The following is a 22,870-nucleotide window of genomic DNA, read 5'->3' as shown; positions in this document are numbered from 1 at the left end:
AGAAGGTCCCAAAATACTCTAGAAGGTGCTAGAAGACTCTGGAAGGTCATAGAATATTCTAGAAGAGTGAGGAAGTATATAGGAGTATAAAGAGTAGTATGGAAGAATCTAGAAGTATTTAGAAAGTTGTGGTATGATGGATATTTGTGAAGGTTCTAGATGATTAATCTAGACCGTTGATTAGATTTAATCCTAACCATCCATTGAGGAAGTGGATGACTATAAATAGGAGGTGAGAGTTAGTGTGAGTATGTGTGAATCATTTGTAACCAACACTTGAGTAATAAAGTGTTCTTTCCACCAAAGCTTCTTTTTTCTTGTGTTCTCTTGTGTTCTTAGCTTTCTTGCTATGTATTGAGGGTTAGGTTGACTTGGTCTTAACTCAAGAGGTTGAGTAAATTCGAGTGCCGGCACGGTAGCATTGGAGTGTGTCCAAGGTCGTGACAATTTGGCATTAGAGCAAGATTTGAGAGGGGGCACAAGTGGTTTGTGGGTATGGCTTCTAGTATCACCATGGAGCATGTTGAGTCTCAAAGAGGAAGGGATGCAATTCCTTCTCAATGGGGAGGCAAGAAGGTCCGTTCTTCAAGTGAGCCTAAAGGTAAGGACTCTAACTTCTTAGAAGAAAGAGTTTCTATGTTGGAAAATGTTCTATCCTCTATGGATGAGCGCTTCCAAAGGATAGAACATGACAAGGAGACCCTCGAGGCTCACGTATTGGGAGAACTAGATGCTTTCAAAGAAAGCATGCTCCAAATTGAAGAGAAGCTTGAGAATTCCTTGAAGCTATTTGAGGAAGTTCGAGTTTGGTTCGAGGAGGCAAAATCTCGACCAACCATTATAAGGGAGACGACAAAGATTGATCTCCCAAAGCCAAAGGAGTTCAAGGGCGTGAGGGATGCTCGAGAGGTGGAGAACTTCCTATGGCAAATGGAGAGGTACTTTGAAGGCCAAGGGGTGGTCGAAGAAGCAATAAAGGTACGCACTGCAGCTCTCTACCTTTCTGATAATGCTACTTTGTGGTGGAGGAGAAAGTGCGTAGATATGGAAAATGGTACTTGCAACATAGCCACATGGGAAGATTTCAAAAGAGAGTTGAAAAGACAGTTCTTCCCCGAGAATGTGGTTTATGAAGCGAGAAAGAAGTTGAGGGAGTTGAAGCACAAGAGTACGATTAGCGATTACGTAAAGGAATTCACTACTCTCATGCTTCAAATTCCCAACTTAGCATCAGAGGATGTGTTGAGTTAAGAAATTAACTAAATTCATTAGTGATGACAAACATTATTTAATTGGACAAAATAAATAATTAAATGTTGATTGTTTATAATTATATAAAGCTAATTATTTATTATTGCAATACTGAAGCCCAAATGAAATGGAAAATGAAACAAGGCTGATGGGTTGACAACTCAAATGAAGCCCAAAAGAAAACAAATAAAGGAACCAACGGGCCAAGCAAATCAAACCCGATCTAAGCCCGTATCCATAAACCCAAGTTGATCCCACCAAGCTTCTCATACAAGATTGAAGTCTTCATTCTCTCTCACTTGCTTTTACCAAAGCAACGTTCTTCTCTCCTCTGTCTTAGTCAAATCACAAACTCAGAAAAGTGAGAAAGAGAAAGAGAAAGAGAAAGCTTCTTCCCTAAGGTGATCATCAAAGAAGCAAGAAAGAGAAAGTCCAAGCTTGAAACATAGAAGTCTAATCAGAAAATCCAAACCAAATCAATATTAGGTTAAAGGTAACCCATTTCCTTTTACATGCAACACACTTTCTTCTCTTCATCTTCAACTATCTGTATCTCCGTTTAGAGCTATATAGAAAAGAGGATCTATGTTCCTCTCTACTGTAAATCTACTGTCTCAAACATGTCTTGGGGACCAAGTTAGTTTTCAAGGGCTAAGATCAAGTTGACCATTGGAAGACTTTTGTGGTTGCTACTTTATGGCTTTCAGTCAAGATGGGGAAGTCAGAAGCAAAGTTTTTACTCTAAGGTTTAATGAGAAAAAGTGAATTTGTGGGTTGATGAAGCTCAAGGCTCAAGGTGTTGACCTTGGAAGAAGAACCCAGCAACATGCAAGGAGATAAAAGAAGTCTTGCTGTTCATTCAAAAGCCAAGTAGAGAAAACCAGAGTTAGAGAGTTGTGTTCTGAAAAAAGAAGTTCCTCTACTTGGATAATGCTTTCTTTAAAAGAAGCATTCGGCCAATACTGAAGAACTCAAGCTGAGGTTTGCAAATCTGGTTTTGCACATAGCGAATAGGCTGTTGATGAAATCAATCTCCTTCATATTTTACTGATTGTAATGTACTTTTCTATGTTTATCTTTCTGTAATTTCTTGTGAGAAAAGGCATTGTGAGAAAGCTCAAGTAAAAGCCATGAGTGGAAAAAGGTTGAGTGATACACTTGAGAGAAAAGCCTAGAGTTATTTTCTGATTTCTTTAGGTATGTCTATGTCTTGTATCCTGTACCTGTGAGGTATCCCTTTCTTAGTTGGGTTAGCACTAAGAGTGAATAGTTAGGTATTAGCATAGCCAATGTCAAGTTAGGTTAGAACATGAGTGTAAAAGGATTGTGTCAATCCTGTGGAATTGGTGTATGTAATACTGTTAACTATAGTGAAAATTCCTCCATTGTTATGGAGGAGACTGGACGTAGGTTGCATAGTACAAGGTAACTAAACCAGGATACATGCTGGTGTTAGCTTTTCTCTTCTCTATTGTGTTCTGTTTTCTGATATTCATGAGACAAAAATAAATTGTCTCATAAATTTCCGCTGCTGAGTACAAACAGAATTAGAATTAAAAGTTTGTTTTAAAAGGGTCATAACAGTAACTAAAAAGGAAGGCATAGATTCAACCCCCTTCTCTAAGCCTACCACAACCTTCAGGATGCATTGTTCTTCTTCATTGATGGACTCCAACCTTGGGCAAAACAAGAACTACAAAGAAGAAATGTTAAGGACGTCGATGAGGCCATCGTGGTGGCCGAATCACTCACCGAGTATCATAGGGGAGACTCTAAACCCAAGTCTTCCTCCAAGCCTAGTTCTGCTAAAGGTGGGGGAGACAAGGGGAAGAGTTTTTCAACCAAGAAGGAAGGAAAATACTCTTCAAATAAAGAGTACGAAGAAAAAAAGAAGGCTTTCGTGCCCAAAGGAGGATGCTTCGTGTGCAAGGGACCACACCAAATGAAGGATTGTCCCAAGCTAGGGACTTTGACATCTATCGCCGAGGAACGAGAAGTTCAAACTCAAGTAAATGAGTGTTCACCATAGGTGGTTATGATCAAGGAACAACCCCACCTACACGATGTTCGCCCCCATTTTGCCAGAAATATAACAGCAGTAGGGGTGACTCCACAACTGAGCCTTACTTGGCAGTTCATCATATTTTGCTATCACGTTCTTCAGCAGTGAGATTGTATAGAAGAAAGTACAAGGTATATAGGAATTACTTGCTGCAAAGGAAAAAGCTTTGACTTAGTTACTTATACCAACTCTTAATTGAAGTTCATAGTCTTTTTATATTGAATTTAGATTATTCTTCCACATATAGAAACCTTTGTTGGGGCAAAGAATGTTCATGATTCTATATATAGAGGTGAAGTTATATTGCAGGACAAGCAACATGGGTTTATTGGCATTGCTGTCTGTTCATCCGGTTTAATTCCTGCAAATGATACAGATGAAGACCGGGCAGCCACTCAAAGAGCCCGTGATTTTTTTATTGGTTGGTAAGTTATAGACCTTCAACTAGTTGTTCTACTCTCATGTTCTCCTTATATTATTTGGTTTTTCTCTTTACACCGTAGACTCATTGATTTTTAATTTATTCTGCAGGATTTTGGGACCCTTGGTGCATGGAGACTATCCCATTTCCATGAAGACTAATGCAGGTGCCAGAATTCCAACCTTCTCGGACCGCGAATCTGCACAGTTGAAGGGTTCATGTGACTTTATAGGCATGATATTTTACAACAACTTGAATGTCACAGACAATTCTGTTGCGCTGAAGAGGAATCTGCGAGACTATGGCGCAGACATGGCTGCACAGCTAACCTGTATGTGTTTCACTATGTTTAAGGATAATGGATCTCGTATAAGATTGGACATGGTCATATAAGCATGCTGTACTAATTGCATTCCACACATATTTACAACTATCATTTTGAAATATAGAATTTTCTCGTCTCTTGTCACGGATCCTAACAATTTCCAACAAATTTAATTTCCATATCATTTAGCACCTTACCCTCCAATAATTTCCATTTGTTCACACAAGCAACTGCCACTCCTTCCTTAGTAATTGGGGGTAGCAAGTTTAAATAACTAACCTTCTTTCCTGGTTTTGGCAGTTGCACAGGCCTTGTTTTCGAATGAAGAGGTAAATTTGAAGTTAAAACTTGCTGTAGTTATTCCTCCACACTTATTGGTTCACTTATTTAGATTTCTTAGTTGCATAACCACACGGCATTACCTTTGTTCAGTACCCTGTCACACCATGGACTTTACGCGAAGAGCTGAATATCATGAAGACCCTTTATGGCAATCCTCCCATATTCATTTATGAAAATGGTCTCTCTCTCTCTTTCATATATTATTTCAGCAACAGGGGTGAATGTGAATCATTATAATGCATTGTGCCATTGGTAAAGTAGTGTGACAAATGGCTTGTTTTGTTAGGTCAACGGACACAAAGGAATTCATCACTTCAAGATGTGACAAGGGTGGAATACTTGCATGGATATATTGGTGCTGTGCTTGATTCCATAAGGTAATGCAGTTGCTAGTTTTTTGTGGTTTGAAAAAAAAATGAGAGCTTATTTTTTCTTGAGTTACTACTCTGTTTAGCTTATTTAAAAAGTTAAAGATAAAGCTTATGAAATTTTGGTTACATAACATGTGAAAACTGATTTTTGGCTAATGAGTTACCTTAAAGTAGCCGATTCAGTTCGAACCAGAATAGATCGATTCTAGAAGGCTCATAGTGCTAATAAATTAGACCCTCATAAAAGGAAAACATGATTGCTTTGTGTGTTTGTATTTTTCTCATGTGATCCTAAATTTTTCTTCTCAGAGATGGATCAAACATAAAGGGATACTTTGGATGGTCTTTCATGGATGTATTTGAGTTGTTGGATGGGTATAATGCGAGTTTTGGCCTATACTATGTTGATAGGGATGATCCAAAGCTGAAGAGGTACCCAAAACTCTCGGCAGAATGGTATGGGAATTTCTTGAAGGGTGGAAAGACCTCTGTTGTTGGAGCCATAGAACTAGAGAAAGATCCATCCTCTGTTTCCGTTGGCCATTTGTTTCAATAGGCACTTTTAACTTGTTTACATATATAGGAGTTTCATCTACTCATGCAGCTATGCTTAGATTTCACAAATAGATATGAATTTCCCAAAACAAATAATCCCCCCCCCCTCCCTCTTCTTTTCCTTTTCCCTTCTTAGTTCCTACATAATTTTTCTCTGTTTTTTCTTATGCATAAATAATATTTGTATTATTTTATATACACACCTTTCTTTTATAATATAAAAGACAGATTTCTTTTTTTTTAATATATTTTCTCACTTTTTATCAATCAGTTTTAATATTAAAGTTGAAGGTGTACAAGAGAGATGCATAAAAGTAATACATATAACATTTTTTTTATAAGTTTAAAGTTTAGGATATAATTGTATAATTAAATTTTTTAAATGTTTAATTAAGTAGAGAGTCTAAGAGTTTACAACTCATATGCATGTAATCATATATAATTTAACATGATCCCTAAACATTTTACAATATAAATGTTTTTTTTTTTTTTTTGACAAATGATAAATTTTCTTTATTCTTGGTATGATTAGAAAAGTTTCTATTTAAATTATTTCATTTGAGATTTTTATATATTGGTTTATCATCCAATAACAACATGTTATAATTTTTAATTCCATCAATTTCAGGTGTCATATTCATTGATTATAAGTTTATAACCATTCATATCTCTAACAAAATTCAGCCAATGAAAATTTTTTTCATTTTAATATTTTACGATTCTCAGCTCACCAAAAAAGCTAGAGCCACCTTTTCTAATTGAAAAACTTGTGTGCAGTCCACAGGTAGCACCTAGTGCTATGCACCTATGCCCCTTCCTTGTAACGAAAGAAAAAGTATCAACTTCAAGAATCACAAACGGAAAGGTTTTATATATCCAAACGTCTAAAACTCTCAGCAAATACGAAACTATTATCATCCCTTCAATAGTGGAGAGTTATTCATACCTTTTTTTTAATATGGGGCACCACTCTTTCTTTAAAAAAAGAGAAAAATCCATATTATGTTGAATATGTGCTTTAGTTTATCATAATGTTTAGTCTTAATAAACAATAGTTTCTATCAGAAGTTTAAAAAGTCACTTTTTAAACCCTAAACCCTAAAATATTTGCTTTCAATAATTATTAACACAGAGAACAATAACTTCAGATTCATTAATCCAGTAATAATTTCTCATGTACATGATGACAGAGGGTAAAAGGGAAGCAATCCAATATTGTTCTTTATGTTTCCAACTTTGAAAGTAAACTGCAGCTTAACATAATATAAACTATAATGTCAAATTGTATCAGATCAATAACATAGTTGTGAATTTTCCAAGAACATAGGTTCTTTGTTTCTTCTTTTTTCTTTTTTTCCTCCTTTTGCTGAAAGGATTGTGTTTATTGCTGTAGTATATATAGATGCAGTGTAGCCAATGTATAGATCAGTGTTTGGTCTTTGGCCTCTTCACAATCATCACAGTGCAGTGAGCATGATGAGCACAATAGTCACTTACACTACCTAAAACTGCCCTGCAAAATCAAAGATAGTGCCAAACATAATGAATCAGGAAATTTTGAAGTCAAATTGTCTCTTCTTGTAATAGCACACATTATTTCATTGAAAATTATATATATATATATATATATAACCCTTACTCTTCTTATTCCTGATAAAAAACAGGACAAAGTCGTCCCTTAAAATTTAGAAAGAGGGTTACAAATTAGTTTTTTGATATAAAAATATGTACACGTATAGTGTGGGAGTTCTAATTTGTCCACTTTCTTCTAATAATGAGGACAGACTTGGCTAGTAAAAAATGGTAATGAACAAAATGCACCTTCAAATGTTATAGTTCAATAGTTTGTACTTTGTAATACACCTTTTCGATCCAGTCTCTTTAGGTTGAAATTTTGTGATGAAGTCTCTAATAAAATTACATTATCTCAGAAACTATAGTGACGATGATGTTTTTTTGGTTCATCTTGAAAATGCAAGATTCAATTCAGGATGTAAATGAAACTATACCTTTTTATAGCACCATAACCATGACTTCCCACAACTAGTATTGAAGCATGGTACTTCTCCACAGCATCACAAAGAACATTTCTAGGATCACCTTCGACCACTTCTGTAATCACATCAGTTACCTGATACCAAAAAAAAAACACATAGTTACCAAATAATTATTCTACAGGTTTCATAACTAACATATGATGTGTTGAATCAACAAAATTGATGTAAAATGGTATGGCATCATATGGAAAACCAATTTCAAATGAATTCACTTGCACAGCAGACCAAAGATGCACATAAACTTTTATGAAAATCCGTGCAAAGTAACAACAAGAATTGACATAATTTCATAACCATATGTTGGATTTAACTTCTTTTCACTGAATAAATGAATACCAGAGCAAGTAAAGGTAATGCTCTACTATAAATCCTATTTATGTTCATAATATTTTAACATCTAAATCCCTTCTAATATTTCATCCTAAACCCTAACATGTTATAACCCTATCAAATCATAAGTAGCACCATTGATAAGTTTAAGTACCAACAAATTTTGTTGTCACAGAGAAACATTAACTAATCAGATAATTGTTAGAATCTTCCCTTCATCTTCTCTATCCTCTCCTATAAAGTATTTACCACACTAACATATACATACAAACATCTTATAAAGTTGGGATAAAATTATACTAGTGTAAAATCAGGACATATGCCACTAACATTTTATAAAAACATAATCCTTATCGATCTAACATATCAATCACAACAAATAAACGAGATGGAATACTTACGGATCTCTTGGAGCAAATCTGCTTGGCATTGTCAACAACTCTGGCAGCAATCTTCCTCAAGTCAGAGTCCACAATGGGAAGAACCTCAGCAGCTCCTGCATACGCTAAGCCCACGCATCACAACAATTTTCAACATCAACACCAAAATTCTCAAACCAAAACATCTCATGAATCAAAATCGTAAATCCAAAACTAAAAACCATTAATCTAAGAGTATAATTTCGATGCATTCACAGTATAAAACGCTTTACACAATCGTCAAATCACAAACCGTCCTTGCAATTAGTCAATTAGAGTACACATACAAAACTGTTTTAATCAGTGCATCAAAATTAAATTCTTAATACAAAAACATCAAAATTTGCAAAATTCATTAATTTAGAACAAAATGCATGAAACATGATATATGAATAACGATGACGAAGACGACGACGACGAAGGTGAAGGTGAAGGTACCAACCGGGGCCGGCAAGGCCAACGGCAGAGGTAGCAGAAGGCTTGGCATGAAGGAGGACAAGTTTGAAGATAGGATTGGGGAGAGTCGTGAAGAAGTGATCGAGAGTCCATTGGAGAGCGTAGCTGCTGTGCTCACTGTCATCAACTGCCACAATCATCACTTGCTTCTCATCAGATGAGGTGGTAGCCATGGATGATGGATCCGGAAATTGATTCTGTCAAATTTTTCTCTCTTTCTTGTGTTTTGTTTGGTTTGACTTCATTTCTTACAAGTCGGAATATATATAGGGAAATCAATCGAAGCTCCTGGACTGGAACAGATTACGTGTTCCTAATTATTACGTGCGCCTTTTTTTACTAAATTACCAAAAATATTTTTACATAAAAAATATTATTTATACGTCAAAATAAATTTGTTATTTTTAATGTATTTATATATAAATATATATTTCAACTTTGTAAATACGCATTAATTTTTAACTATAATAGATATACACTAGTATAAGTCAGATATTAGTCATGTCTACAAGATACACTTAGTATGTATACAAATATATATTCCAACGGTATATTTTACCGTTGATTTTAATATATTTTTAACACATATATATTTGATTTTTTAGTATACACCTAGTATATATACTAATATATATTCTAATCATATATATTTAGTATATATTTGTACATAAATATATAGAAATTAATTTTAATGTATAAATAATATTTTAATGTATATTCTATTCTAATTTTAGTGACTTATTTCAATATGCATTTAATATAATTGATTATATATATATTCTCAATTAAGAAACGTTTTATAGATCGTTTTTAATATATTTTTTTATAAAAAATGATAAAAGATTATTAAAATTTATTATCTTTTGTCATTATTTTGTCAATAATAATTTATACTAACATATAATTTGTAATTATATTTATCAAAATTTACACACATGAATTAATATAATTTGTATCTATATTTTATAGAATTTATACACATAATTTTAGACTAACATTTGATAACAATAGTTTGCATTCATATTTACAAGTATTTGTACACAAAAAATATATAATTTATCTATATTTACCAAAAATTTACACATATTAATCAATATAATTTACACCCATATTTTTTAAAATTTATATACATCAATGATAATTTAATATATATAATTACTAAAATTATAAAAAATTGATAGTCACTTAGAATTTTTCATTTTTTATAGACATAATTAAAAAAATAAAATATTTTATTTTTAAAATTTAGTGAATGTTAAATAAGTGTATTTTTTGAATTCTGTAAGCTTTTTAAATATATACACAAATGTTTATAATTTTTTTTTTATTATTTTTATCAAATTTTTTAAAATATTGTAGAGCATTTTTATCATTTTAATTTTTTAACAATATTTTTGTCCTTACTTAATCTATCAAAAAGAAAAAATTATAGTATACTCCTTACTTGAATATATTTAATTTTTAAATAGCAAAGGATTCTTTGATTTTCTCAATTTGTTGGGTAAAAAATAATGAATATGTTGTAAATGTTTTTTAACTATAGAGATTTTTTTCATATGAATTGTAATGAAATTTAAATAACTTCAATTTAGTAATTAACTTCAATTTTTCATAATAAAATTTAAACGTAAGATGTCACGATATATCATTAAATTCAGCGTAAACTCAATGAGAACATTCTCGATTACATCAACTAGAAATAGTGTCTTTCTCAGAATTGTTTCATTTCCGATAAATTTAAAAAAAAATTATTGAAAATTTTTTTCTGTAAAACGAACTGGACATTTCTAAAAATGTCCTTGCTGTTATTAAGAAATATTGTCCCCATTTGAGTGTTATGAAGTACAATAGACCTTCTGATATGCCATCCAATACATTTAAAAAGTGGCCTGACTGTGACTCATAATATACTCGATTTATGGTATTTCGAATTTATCTAAGACTCTAGAAATAGTACTAAAATGCTAAAAATTCTTAACTGTTGTTAGCACATGGTAATTCTGAATGTAAGAAATTGCTTTAATATTAATTTTATCAGATGAATGACCGAAAAATATTCCGACGAGATATGTATTCTTGAACTATTAGCATTACGAACTTCACCAAAGAGCTACACGAAAGACTTGCAATTTTTGTGACAGAAACAAGAGTTTGTGTTTGGAAAGGAACTCTATTCATCCTATGTCCTATGATTAGAATACTCATACTGATTTACTGAAAGTAATAATGTTACGTTATTTAATTCAGAAGTTATTTTATAAATAAAATTCAATTTTTACGAAAATTTAAAAATTGAAAAAACAGACCTATAATAAAGATTTAATCATCATATATATACAAGTGAAAATTTAAGTATAATTATGTAAAATTAATAATTAAAAACGTTAAATAAAATTTAATCAAATTAATTAAATTACTTAACTATTTTTAATTATCATTCTACGTTAAATTTAAATGGACTTGAATTTTCACCGTTCATATGTATTATTAATTTATTATGTAAGTAAGGCTAATAAAAATAAAAATGACTATACGTAAGTCATAAAAAGGTCACTGACACCATTATAGAATGAATTAACAACCGCTATCTTTTTTTTTTTTTGGTCTTGAACAACCGCTATCTATGAAATGTAAATTGTATTTTTATGGGTACGATATATAGTTACTTTTCTATGAATATGAATACATACAATATTTACTCTCTTTAAATTAAGTTTTGAGCTGACCTTTCGATGATGGTTAAATTAAGCAAGTTTAATACCAACTAAATTTGCATAAGGAGCTAATAATATATAATTAAATGGTGTGTATATATATATATATATATAAACAAAGCGGTGCTTATCTTCTTAAAAATAATTCAGTATTACTTTATCTTTTTTATATTATTGGAATAAAAAGGTACGCCTGAAAACGACTGAGCAAAATTATTTCGTCTTTAAAGGGAAATGTAAGGGTACATACCGGGCAGGTATTATCATTTCTGAGTTGTTATGAATTGTATGTGGACAATTATGTATTTTCATTTCATGTGATAAAATAATTGATATATAACTTTATCTAAAAGAGATTATTTTATTATTACTGAAAAATATGTATATATGTTAAATATCATATAATAAGTAAAAGTGTTCTTTTTATGAGTATACAAATTATTAGTTTTTTTTGTTGTATAAAAAATTATTTTTGTAACACCCTACCACCTTAAGCCTTACGTTTAAGTCATAAAATAAAAGTGGTGTAATATTACGACCTTTAAAATAAAATGTGTACATATAATAGCAGAAAGATTATAATATATTAGGAGCCTTAAAGAATAGAGGAAATAAAAATCGCGAAATAAAAGCGCAACAGCTCAAGAAACGAGTTACCTTGCTTACATAAACAAAATTCTGTCTCTCCATAAACCTCTAAGAGGATAAAAAAGAATAAGTTATGCGGAGAGAAAGTTAAGTACATATATATACATCACTATACAACAAGATAGTCCAATAACCACTTCGCTTCAGGAGCTAGACGCCTAACGAGACGCCTCTCGACCTGCATCTGAAAAACAACAACATAGTATGAAATGAGAACCAGAGATTCTCAATATGGTAAAAGTGCCCGCATAGTTAATATAAAAGGTCCCGGGAGAGCCAGAAGCAGTCCTAGAACTTCGACACTCAGAATCAAACTTAAGGAAAATAAACTAAACCAAAAATTAGGTAAGTTATCTAAGGTATTAAAGTTCTAAATCTAACTTTAACTTAACACTTCACTTTCTGATCCCTCCAATTCTCCGAGACTCCGGTGGAACAACCCCCCCCCCCCCCCCCCGCCCCCACACCTCCGTCAAGAGGGATTTCTTAGAAAACATACACATACAATTTAAGTAAGGAAAACACAGATAGAGAAGCATTTATAGCAAGTAGAACAAGTAGCAGATAAGCAGAATTAAACAGTTAAGCAAACTAAAACAATGCACACTCAAACAAAGCAAACAAATTATTATATGTCTGTCCTATGGCTGATGAGTCTCATCTATCGGTTATACAGCCAACCCGACATACCCTAGTAGTTAACCATTGGACAGTCCCTCTGTGCGCGCATCCCCAAGCTCAATAATATTCCATGGAGTCAAACTCCAAGCTCAAATATAATATTCAATATTCATATATATATGCATGCCCATGGGGAATCCGGGGAGTTAAAGTGCCCAGTCACATCTTGCGACAGAGGGTCAACAAATAGTCTCAAATACACAAGCCACATAATAATCTTTCCTTTTTAAAATAACACTTCAAATCAAAACTTCAATCCTTATAGAAATTTTGGCAGTATCTCCTCTAAAACTCGAATTCCTGCCACACTTTAAGGGTTCAAACTACCAAACAAAACACCTCTCAGTCATTCAAATCGTTTCTAATAACAAATTATTTCAAAATCAAACAAATACCAATATTAAATCTTTTCCCAAAACCAACCAACTTCAACAACAAATTATTAACAATAGCTAAACCACACATTCAGTTCAGTTCCTATCTTAAGGTCTTCTAGCCTAAGTTTTCACGTGACATTAAACATTAACTACGAGAAATCAAAACCATACCTTCGTACGGAATCAAAATATTCAAAGTTCTGAAGAAGCTTTCTGTCCGAGCTATCGAAGAAAAAAACGTCCAAAATCGTCTGTGCCTCTTAAAACTTCCGTTGGCCGAACTCAAGGAGTAGAAAAATTACGTTACTATCAACTTCTACCGATCAAAAATGATACCAACGTGTAGAAAAGAATGATACAAATATTTTTACCGGATTAGATTTTTATTGAAATTACGGATCGCAAAAAATTAAAGCCAAAAGTTCGGAAGAATTTACGTTCTCTCTCCGTCACGCTCTTCTCTCTCGCCATTTTCTTTCTTTTTTTCCTCTCGCATACGCTATATATATATATAATATATATATATATATAATTAGTAAACCGCCTTCGCTTCTTTATAGTATATATGCCTTACGATAATACAACGTAGTGCATAATGATAGTAAATAATATATATGTAACTTGATGCATAATCCAAACCGCTTTTTGTTTCCGTACTTTATGAATAATAATAATAATAATAATAATAATACTAGCAATAGTAATGATAATAATAATAATAATAATAATATAATTATAGTAATAATATATATAAAATTAAATGTATATGAGTTATTAATATATTATTTTTTATGTGAATGTGACTTTATTTTTTGTTTATCGTTTTTATTTTTTTTAGTTAATTCTTCAAGATTTTTAGATATGATTTCTTTTAATTATATTTATGTACTTATAATTTTTTTTTAGAGGTCGTAATATCTTACCATTTTTTCTTTACAATTTGAGCGTAAGATTTTGTGTGATAGGGTGTTACAATTTTTATTGGAAAAATAAAATTAATTAATAATAATTTCGTATAAATCTGTTTACAAAATCATCCAATTATGCATCTTGTCGTTAAAAATTTTATTATTTATTATAATTATTTTAAACAGTATAAATTTAATATGATTATTAGTTGAAAATATATTTGAAGAAAAGGTTTATATTACGCCAAAATTAGCTGTTGAAAAGAAAAAAATGGAAGTTCTTTTTCTTATTTATACGTTGGTTACGTTGCACAAGAATCATGGCTGAATAATATAATGAATAAATCAATAATATATGAAGCTTTAATTATTGCTTAATAATATGCAAAAAGTAAAAGAAGATAAAGATAAAAATCGTCACAAACAGTCTCATGCATCTTTATCTTGTATGTTTTCTTGGGCACGCGGATTTTTGTTATATTATCGTGTCTCATTAAATTGGGATCTTTAAGTAACAAAAATAAATAAAACAATGACAAAATTGGTTTAAGTTCTTGGAACTAATTTATGAACAATTATTGCTCTTGATGATTGAATTGGCTAGTTGGCTGAATATATGGGAACATTATTAGGTAAACCAATGGGCAATGGCGAAAGCTGAAACTGTTGGCTCTTATTGCGCCAAAGGTATAAGTGTATAACATATCCATAGCTTTTTTTGAAGCTAATCTAAGGACACATATACATGAAAGATGGATAAAAAAATTATATACTTATTACTAAAAATATAAATAAATAACTGTGATATGTTAAAAGCATATTAATTATTATCTCTATCAGCATAAAAAAAATTATTATATACTTAATTATTATTAAAAATATTATGTGCACATAAAAAAAATTGGATGAATAAATTATATATTAATCACGCAACTAATTTAAATTGATTACGAACAGTGGAATTAGTAATTGATTATCTTTTGTATATAAGTAATATAGTTCATCTATTACTTAAGCATTGTTTAATTTTCTAATTGATAAGCATTATTTGACTCATTAATTAATTAATTTTAGGGTCAATTTTTAAATATTTGTACTTTTTATTGCATAATTACTTAAATATACAATAGAAATATAACAAAAAGAAAATATCCTATAGAAATAATGAACAAATTAAATTATATACAAATTTTTGTTGAAGTTTATCCTAATTATATACTGTTCGTTACTTGGGGTCCACGGGTTGTCGGTAGGTGGTGACTGAGAGAGTGAGGGAGGTTCCGAGCGTGCGCGGAGCGAAGGCTGGCAACGTCAGAGGGCGGACGGAGCGGGGGGTGGCCACCTGCAAGGACACTCCGACGATCAAGTCAGAGTCCGTACTAGGGGTGGCAGAGTTAGGTAAGGATGTGACGTACGTTGGGGGGAGAGCTATCCTCCCCCTTTTATATGCTGTGCTGGGTGGGCCTAATAGGGGCCTAGCCCATTGGTTGAGGAGTAAAACTGTCATCCTCCACGTGTGCGGGTCGTCCATACTTGGAGCCGGTACTCGGGGTGCCGATCCTAAGGGTTCCGACCCGGGTGGTGGCGCATTTAGCCCGGTGAGTTGATCTCCCTCTGGGTCGGGCGTGGCTGACCGACCCGTGGGGACCGGTCGTAGCTTCTTGGGTCTGGGCGGGGCGGTGCCCCGACCCGGCGACTTCCTGGGCTGGGTTGACAGCCCGTAACAGTGCCCCCAACGCGCCAGCCTCGAGGTTTGGGGCTCATGGTTGGGCGCGTTTGCCTTTTTGCTGGAATGGTAAGCTTTCTTCCTTTCTCGGTAGCTCGTTGGTGGCGTTTTGTTTCTCGCGCGCTTGGTGGCTTCGGTTTTCGTGTTGCTTTCTTGGTTTTAGCGCCTGGGCATTAAATGCCCATCATTTCATTGATTTGAAATTTTGGGCGAAATGTCGAACGTGCCCCTGTCTTTTGGCGTTCTTCCTTGGCGGTTACTCTCTCCTTTTATTATTTTTATTTCGTAACCCCTTCTTCTCTTTACTCTTTTCCTTTTCCTTTCTCCCTTTCTTCTCACGCTGCTGCTGCTCCTTGTTCCTGTCACCGCTGCTGTTTCAAGCATTCTTGCTCCCTGTTCCAACTTTGCAAGTCCTGCTTCTCCTGGTAAGCTCTCATAGCCCCTTTCTTTTTGGTTATTTCTCCTTATCTTTTGTGCATTTGCTTCGTGTATGTTTGGGTCTTCCTTTCTTTCTAGAGGGGGTGCCACTGGTTTCGCGTTTCTGGGTTTTTCTAGATTTTGTTCATGTTTCTGGGTTTTCCTGGATTTTTGTTCATGTTTCTGGGTTTTTCTAAGTTAGTATGCCGGGGGGATAGGGAGAGGTTCATAGTTTTTCTTTCGCTTTCTCGTTTTGAGGGTTCCTGACTTTCCGTGTTGACTAAGTGGTGCCCCCGTTGTAGCTATGGACGATCGTGTCGCTTCCTCGAGTCAGGCCCAGCGCCCTTTGGCTGACTTCATCGACCATTATGCTTGGGTCTCCTCCGATGTGAAGGATACTCCTTCTAAGATGACCAAGGAGGGGCTCCAGAAGCTACGACAATCCGGGCTCTTATGTGGAGGTGGTCCCAAGGAGGCGTTTTACCAGGTCCAAGGTTGTCAAACTCGCGAGTCTAGGTAAACTCGTGGAGCTGACCTAGACTCGACTCGTAGAATCGACTCGTAGACTCGTACGAGTTTACCTGTTATACATTTTTTAAAAAAAAAAATATATATATATATATATATATATATATATATATTTACTCAGATATAGACATTCAAACCTAACAATTTCAACATCAAAACACATAATAAATTAACCTAATACTAAAATTACAAGTTACAACAAGTACTTTGGATCACACATTTAAATCCTTCACAAGTATTTATCTAGTTCAACATAAAACACACAATTACACAATCAAAGGTTCATAAGACATAACCAAAACACAAAAGAAAACAACAAAGCAACAATTAAATTTCTAATAAACTCTAAAACTCAAATCCTCCAATATCTTCATCTTCCATGGCATCAACATCATCATCTTCACCATCTTCATCAGAAACATCATTTCTTTTAGCCTCAGGTTCAACACGGTCAACAAAATCTTCATCATCATTCACATGTTCATCTCCTAGAAACAGCAGGTGTAGGTCTAGGAATACTAGGAAGCGAAGACCCTATCCCTGAACCAACATTCTCAGACATTTTGTATTTTTATCCCTAAAAATCAACAACCCAAACAACAAATTCAGATTCAGATTATCCACTAACTAAATTCAGATTCAGATTATCCACTAACTTAATTCATAACTAACACTAGTTTCAGCTACACTTACAACAATAATGTTTAAAAGATGAAAAATTTTCAGCATCATAAGACTTAATCAATAATCATCACTCCAAATGCAGTACAGCAAGCAATACATTTGTGATTCGAAATATTATACCACCCAGTTATGAGTTAACCCAAAAGTCCATTCTCATTGTCATATGAACCCCCTTTGAGGTCATCAATATGATCAAGCACAAACAAATTAAAACAATGGCAACCAGAGTCAACCACCAATACTCCAATACTCACTTTATCACACAACAGATACATTTTCATTTAAACTAACAATTCAGACTTCAGACTTTCAATTAAACTAACATAGTAAGTCAGTAACACTAACTAACAATTCAGACTTGAGAGTTTCAATTCACTAATTCAGACTTCAGAATTTCAGTAAACTAAAGACTAAACATAACTACATAATAGAAGCAGAAAACAAAAGAAAAAAAATATATAACAGAAGCACTATCCACACATTTTAACCATGATTGAAGCATGAAGCATGAAGTACATATTACAGAAGCAGGCAAGCAGCATCAGTTTTTTTTCACACATTAATTTTTTTTTCAACAGATCAAACGCAGATCAGGGCCTTAATAAATTTGCAGAATTGAATAATTGCAACCAAAATTATTAGCATTTGAATTAGTTTAACAAAATTACCTTGGAGATGGGCAGACTTTATCACTTGAAGAAGATTGGCAGTGCTTCAGTGAAGAAAAACAGAACAAGGCCGACAAGGGCAAAACAGGGGAGGGGAGGCAAACGGCGTGGTGGACTGGTGGTGGGCTCTGGCGCTGTGCGACTCTGCGTGGTGGTGGCCTGGTGGGCTCTACGAGAATGCGACTCTGCGTGGTGGTCCTTCACTGGGCTCTGCGACGCTGCGTGGGTGAGCGGTGGGGGACGAGGGATGAGGCGAGGGGAGGTGAGAAGGCGAGGGGTCCGTCTGGACTCTGGCGTCCGGCCTCTGCGTGGCGGCGCAGACAACGCCGCCGTTAGATAGTGGAGGGTGTGACAAGTGAGGCTGGCCGTAAGGGTTTGGTTGAGGGAGTCACTAGGGTTTCGAACTTTAGTTCACTCCTTCATTAGTGGGTGTGGGTTTAGGTTAGCCGCTTCTGTAGGGTGTTTTTTTTTCTGGGCCAAAACAACGCCGTTTTGGCGAAAATGGGCAACGAAATTAAACTCGCTGACTTGCTAGCAAACTCGCGAGTTTGCACGATTTTATCCGAGTCTAGCCGAGTCAACCCGAGTCTACCCAGAAACAAGTTTATGTCCGAGTCAACTCGATTCCACTACCTAAACTCGTAAACTCGTACGAGTTTACGAGTTAACTCGTGAGTTTGACAACCATGACCAGGTCTATGTCCCTGCTGGTCAGGAGCGTGTCTGCCACAAGAATCTGGCTTCTCCACGAGTTGTCGATTGGCTGTGGGTTTACGAGCCTATGTTCACGACTTTGGGGCTTCGTTTACCCTTTTCTCCCTTTGTTATGAGTTTACTGAGTCGCTGCGACGTCGCTCCGTCGCAACTTCATCCGAATAGTTGGGCCTCTATTCGGTGCTTTGAGATGGTTTGCGAGTACCTCGAACTGCCGCTTTCAGTGAACGTCTTCCTTTATCTCTTCTTGCTCACGAACCCTTCTAGCTAGGGGAAGGCTAAGAAGGGTTACATGTCTTTTAGGGCCCAACAGAGGCATAGAATCTTTGGCCTTTTTGAAGATTCTTTTCATGATTTTAAGTCTACCTTCTTCAATGTTAGACCGATTAAAGATCACCAGCCTTTTTGGCTTACGGCTGAGGGAGCTCGGCGGATCCCGACCTACTGGAGTTTTGGTGCGGGATCCGATTATCTTATTAAGGTGTCTTACGATTGGCTGAGCTCAGAAGATCGGAACATTGCTGATATACTTTTGGCCATTTTTGGCGAAAAGAACCTTAATCCTCGCATGTTGATGGGGGACCGGGAGGCCGGTCGGTCGTATGTTGGTGGGTTTTTCCTCCTTGTAGTTCTTGTGTTTTATTTTTCTACTGTTGACACCTCTCTTCCCTTTTTTGTTTGCAGTTTCTATGGCTAGTGGGAAGAAGACTTTGGCTAACCTGATGAACCTCATTAAATGGAATGAGGAAGGTGAAGGTGACTTCCCGCCTACTCCCTCGGCAAGCCAGGAGCAAGGGGATACTGAGGAAGCTAGTGGTCGGACAGGTGGGCCTGATCCGGCTCACCAAGAAAATGTTATTTCTCCCGAGGAGCTTGAGGAGGCTACTGGCGTGGAGACGGAGATCTTTGAGGATGATTTTGGTGATGATGAGTTGAGGGCCGTAGGTAACCCCAAGAAGAGGAAGAGGGATTTCGGAAAAGCCTTCTCGGTTATGGAGAAGAACTTTGATGTTGGGGGGTTTCATTGAGTCCCAGCTGCTTCCCAGTACCGAGGCGTATTTTCACGAATCCGACCTCTCTGGTCAAGCTAGGTGGATTTATCGTAGTCTCCTTCGTGCTGCTGCTATTGCCAAGAAGGTGGAGCCCGTCCTGAGTAACTATCACGCCATGGAGGTGAAGCTTCGAAACTCCCAAAAAGATTTGACAGATTTACGATTTCGGGAGGAGTCTCTGAAGACTAAGTTGGCTGATCGTGAGAAGAAGGCTGAGGAGGACGCCAAGGAGATTAACAGGCTGGTAGATCGGGATGTGGCTTTAATGAAGGACCTGAATGCCTCTCGTGGTGAGACTGCGGCCATGAAGAAGAGGGTTGAGGAATTGGAAGAGAAGCTGAAGTTGGCTGAGAGTTCGGCGGAGGTGGTTGCTCGGGAGATGGCTGCCTTGAAGAAGAGGAACAAAGATCTTGCGAAGGGAGCTCGCGATGCTGTTAAGCTGACTGAGGAAGGGATAAAGCTCCAGGTGGTAGTGCTGGCTCCCGACCTTGACCTCTCTCAGGTTGGTGCGATGAAGACTGTGGAGGGTGGGAAGATTGTTGACATCCTTTAAATCATTTGGATATTCCTGTCTTGTTTTACTTTTTGTTTGTAATACTTATCATTTTGGGCTTGCTGGTAGGCGCCCTTTAGTTGTATTTGAACACTTTTTGCTTGTGCTCGTGCTGTTTGGCATTTATCGGATTTTGTTCGGGCCGTCGTGGCCTTTGCTCTTTATTTCGCTTGGTCGGGCTGTCGTGGCTTTTTGCTTAATCCGTTTATTATGGTACTTACTACTTTGAGCCGTTTACTTTTGGTCCCTTATGGTTCCCGGGGTGATCAGTCCCGGGTTACCGTTGGGTCGACTGTTTTGTTTCTTTTCGTTGCGTTTTTATTTTGAGACTTGGGAGAGAGTGAACTTGCAAAAGATAAGCTTATCATATTGTCAGACAAGGAAATATGTAATGCATAAACAAATTCAAGCAAAAGAAGATATTCGTGTGAAACATAAAAGGAGAACGTAAAAGCGAAACATGGGGATGGGGATTGGGGTCGTGTGATCGCCCCTTCTTACGAGTAGAACCTTCTGAGGTTCGCCATGTTCCATGTCCTCGGTACCTCATTCCCATTCAACCTTTCTAGCTTATAACCCCCTTTGCCGAGGACTTCTTTTACTCTGTAAGGTCCTTCCCAGTTTGCGGCTAGCTTGCCTTCTCCTGGTGTTGGGGGTCCTATGTCGTTTCGTCGTAGGACCAGATCGCCTTCTCCCAAGTTTCTTTTCGACACTTTGCCATTGTATCTGAGGGCCACTCTCTGTTTGATTGCTGCTTCTGCTAGGTGTGCCATTTGCCTTGTCTCGTCGGCTAGGTCTTTTTTCAACTGCCTCGCTCCCCCCTCCGAGGAGCAGCCTCAGACTTGGTTCCCCGACCTCGACTGGGATGACAGCGTCGACCCCGTATGTGAGTCGGAAGGGGGTTTCTCCGGTGGATGATTGGGGGGGTGGTCCTGTATGACCATAGTACTGGGGCTAGTTCCTCTGCCCATGAGCCTTTCTTTCCCTCGAGTCGCTTTTTTAGCCCCTTTAGAATAACTTTGTTGGCTGCTTCGACTTGGCCGTTGGTTTGAGGGTGTTCGACTGAGGAGAACTTTTGCTTAATCCCTAGTCCTTCTAAGAACCCTTTGAACTTCTTGTCGGTGAATTGGGTCCTGTTGTCCGATATGACGGTTTTCGGTATCCCGAACCTTGTGACCACTTGTTTCCACATGAACTTTTGGCAGTTCGCTGCGGATATGCTGGCTAGTGGTTCTGCTTCTACCCACTTGGTGTAATAATCTATGGCCACTATTAAGTACTTCACCTGCCCGGGTCTTGGTGGGAATGGTCCTAGGAGGTCGACTCCCCATTGGGCGAAAGGTCGGGGGGCCATCATTATATTGAGCTCCTCGAGAGGTGCTTTGTGGAAGTTGGCATTCTCCTGGCACTTTTTACATTTCTTCACGAATTTCTGGGCATCTGACATCATTGTGGGCCAGTAGTATCCCGCCCTGATGATTTTTCTTGCTAGAGATCTTCCCCCGATGTGGTGACCACAACACCCTTCGTGTACCTCCCTTAGGACGTAGTCCGTCTGGTCGGGGCATAAGCACTTTAGTAGTGGTTGGTGGAGCCCTCGCTTGTATAGCTGCCCCTGTATGATTGTGTATTTTGGAGCTTCCTTTTTGACAAACTCCGCCTCTTTTTGGTTGGGAGGTGCTTCTGCGTGCTCCAGATATCGGGAGATAGGGTCCATCCATGAGGGCGGGTTTGGTGCTTGAGCCATGCACATGATGATCGCAGGTTCCGTTGCTAGCCCTTGGATCAGAGATCTGTTCCCCGTGTTGGGTTTGGTGCTTGCGAGCTTGGAGAGGAGGTCGGCTCGGGCGTTCCTTTCCCTGGGAACGTGCTGGATTGTGACTTCTTCGAAGCTTTTGCATAGTTCTCTTACTTTTTCCAAGTATTTTTGTAGCAGTGCGTCCCTGGCTTGGTAGCTGCCGTTTACCTGGGAAGTGACGATTTGGGAGTCGCTGCTCACTTCTACTCTTGATGCTCCGACCTCTTTGGCCAGCATTAACCCTCCAATCAAAGCTTCATACTCGGCTTGGTTGTTTGAGACCGGAAATTCGAACTTGATGGATTGTTCATATGCTACTCCTACCGAGTTTTCGAGGATGATCCCGGCCCCTCCGAACGTTTGGTTGGATGCTCCGTCAACGTGGAGCCTCCACCGTGTGCTCGGTACGTCGGGGGCTTCTCCTGTGACTTCAACGAGAAAGTCTGCCATGGCTTGGGCTTTGATTGCTTGCCTTAGTTCATACCGCAAGTCATATTGGGATAGTTCCACTGCCCATGCCATCATTCTTCCCGCCAGGTCGGGTTTTTGGAGGACTTGTCGGATGGCTTGGTCGGTTCTCAGGATGATTGTGTGCCCTTGGAAGTATTGTTTTAGTCTTCTTGATGAAACCAATAGGGCGTAGGCTAGCTTTTCCAACTTGGTATATCTCGTCTCTGCCCCTTGAAGTGTTTTGCTGATGAAGTATATTGGGCGCTGGGTTTTGTCCTCCTCCCTAACTAGGACTGCTGCCATTGCTTGTATGGTCACGGCCAAGTACAGGTACAAGGGCTCGCCTTCTCTGGGTTTGCTGAG

The 22,870-nt window shown here is 36.8% G+C and overlaps 1 protein-coding gene and 1 pseudogene across 2 annotated transcripts; one reads left to right on the top strand and one right to left on the bottom strand.

Annotated features, from left to right (window-relative positions):
- The first annotated feature begins 3,286 nt into the window (after window positions 1-3,286).
- Window positions 3,287-5,426, top strand: LOC112730649 (hydroxyisourate hydrolase-like; annotated as a pseudogene).
- A 1,021-nt stretch (window positions 5,427-6,447) lies between these two features.
- On the bottom strand, window positions 6,448-8,938 carry LOC112728522 (universal stress protein PHOS32). Of its 2 annotated transcripts, none has more exons than XM_025778687.2 (4): window positions 8,576-8,938; window positions 8,116-8,219; window positions 7,337-7,458; window positions 6,448-6,840 (listed from the first exon to the last, which is right to left on the bottom strand). In XM_025778687.2, exons 1-4 carry the CDS (start codon window positions 8,760-8,762, stop codon window positions 6,753-6,755), a joined length of 501 nt encoding a protein of 166 aa, XP_025634472.1. In that variant the 5' UTR covers window positions 8,763-8,938; the 3' UTR covers window positions 6,448-6,752. The 2 variants fall into 2 exon arrangements, with proteins under 2 accessions (XP_025634472.1, XP_025634473.1); XM_025778688.2 differs by having other exon boundaries at window positions 8,116-8,210; window positions 8,576-8,935.
- Between the last annotated feature and the right edge of the window lie 13,932 nt (window positions 8,939-22,870).

Source organism: Arachis hypogaea, chromosome 12 (genome assembly GCF_003086295.3).
Source record: "Arachis hypogaea cultivar Tifrunner chromosome 12, arahy.Tifrunner.gnm2.J5K5, whole genome shotgun sequence".
Lineage (NCBI taxonomy): Eukaryota > Viridiplantae > Streptophyta > Magnoliopsida > Fabales > Fabaceae > Arachis > Arachis hypogaea.
Note: the sequence above shows the minus strand (reverse complement) of the source record. Positions and strands in the feature narration are given on the sequence as shown.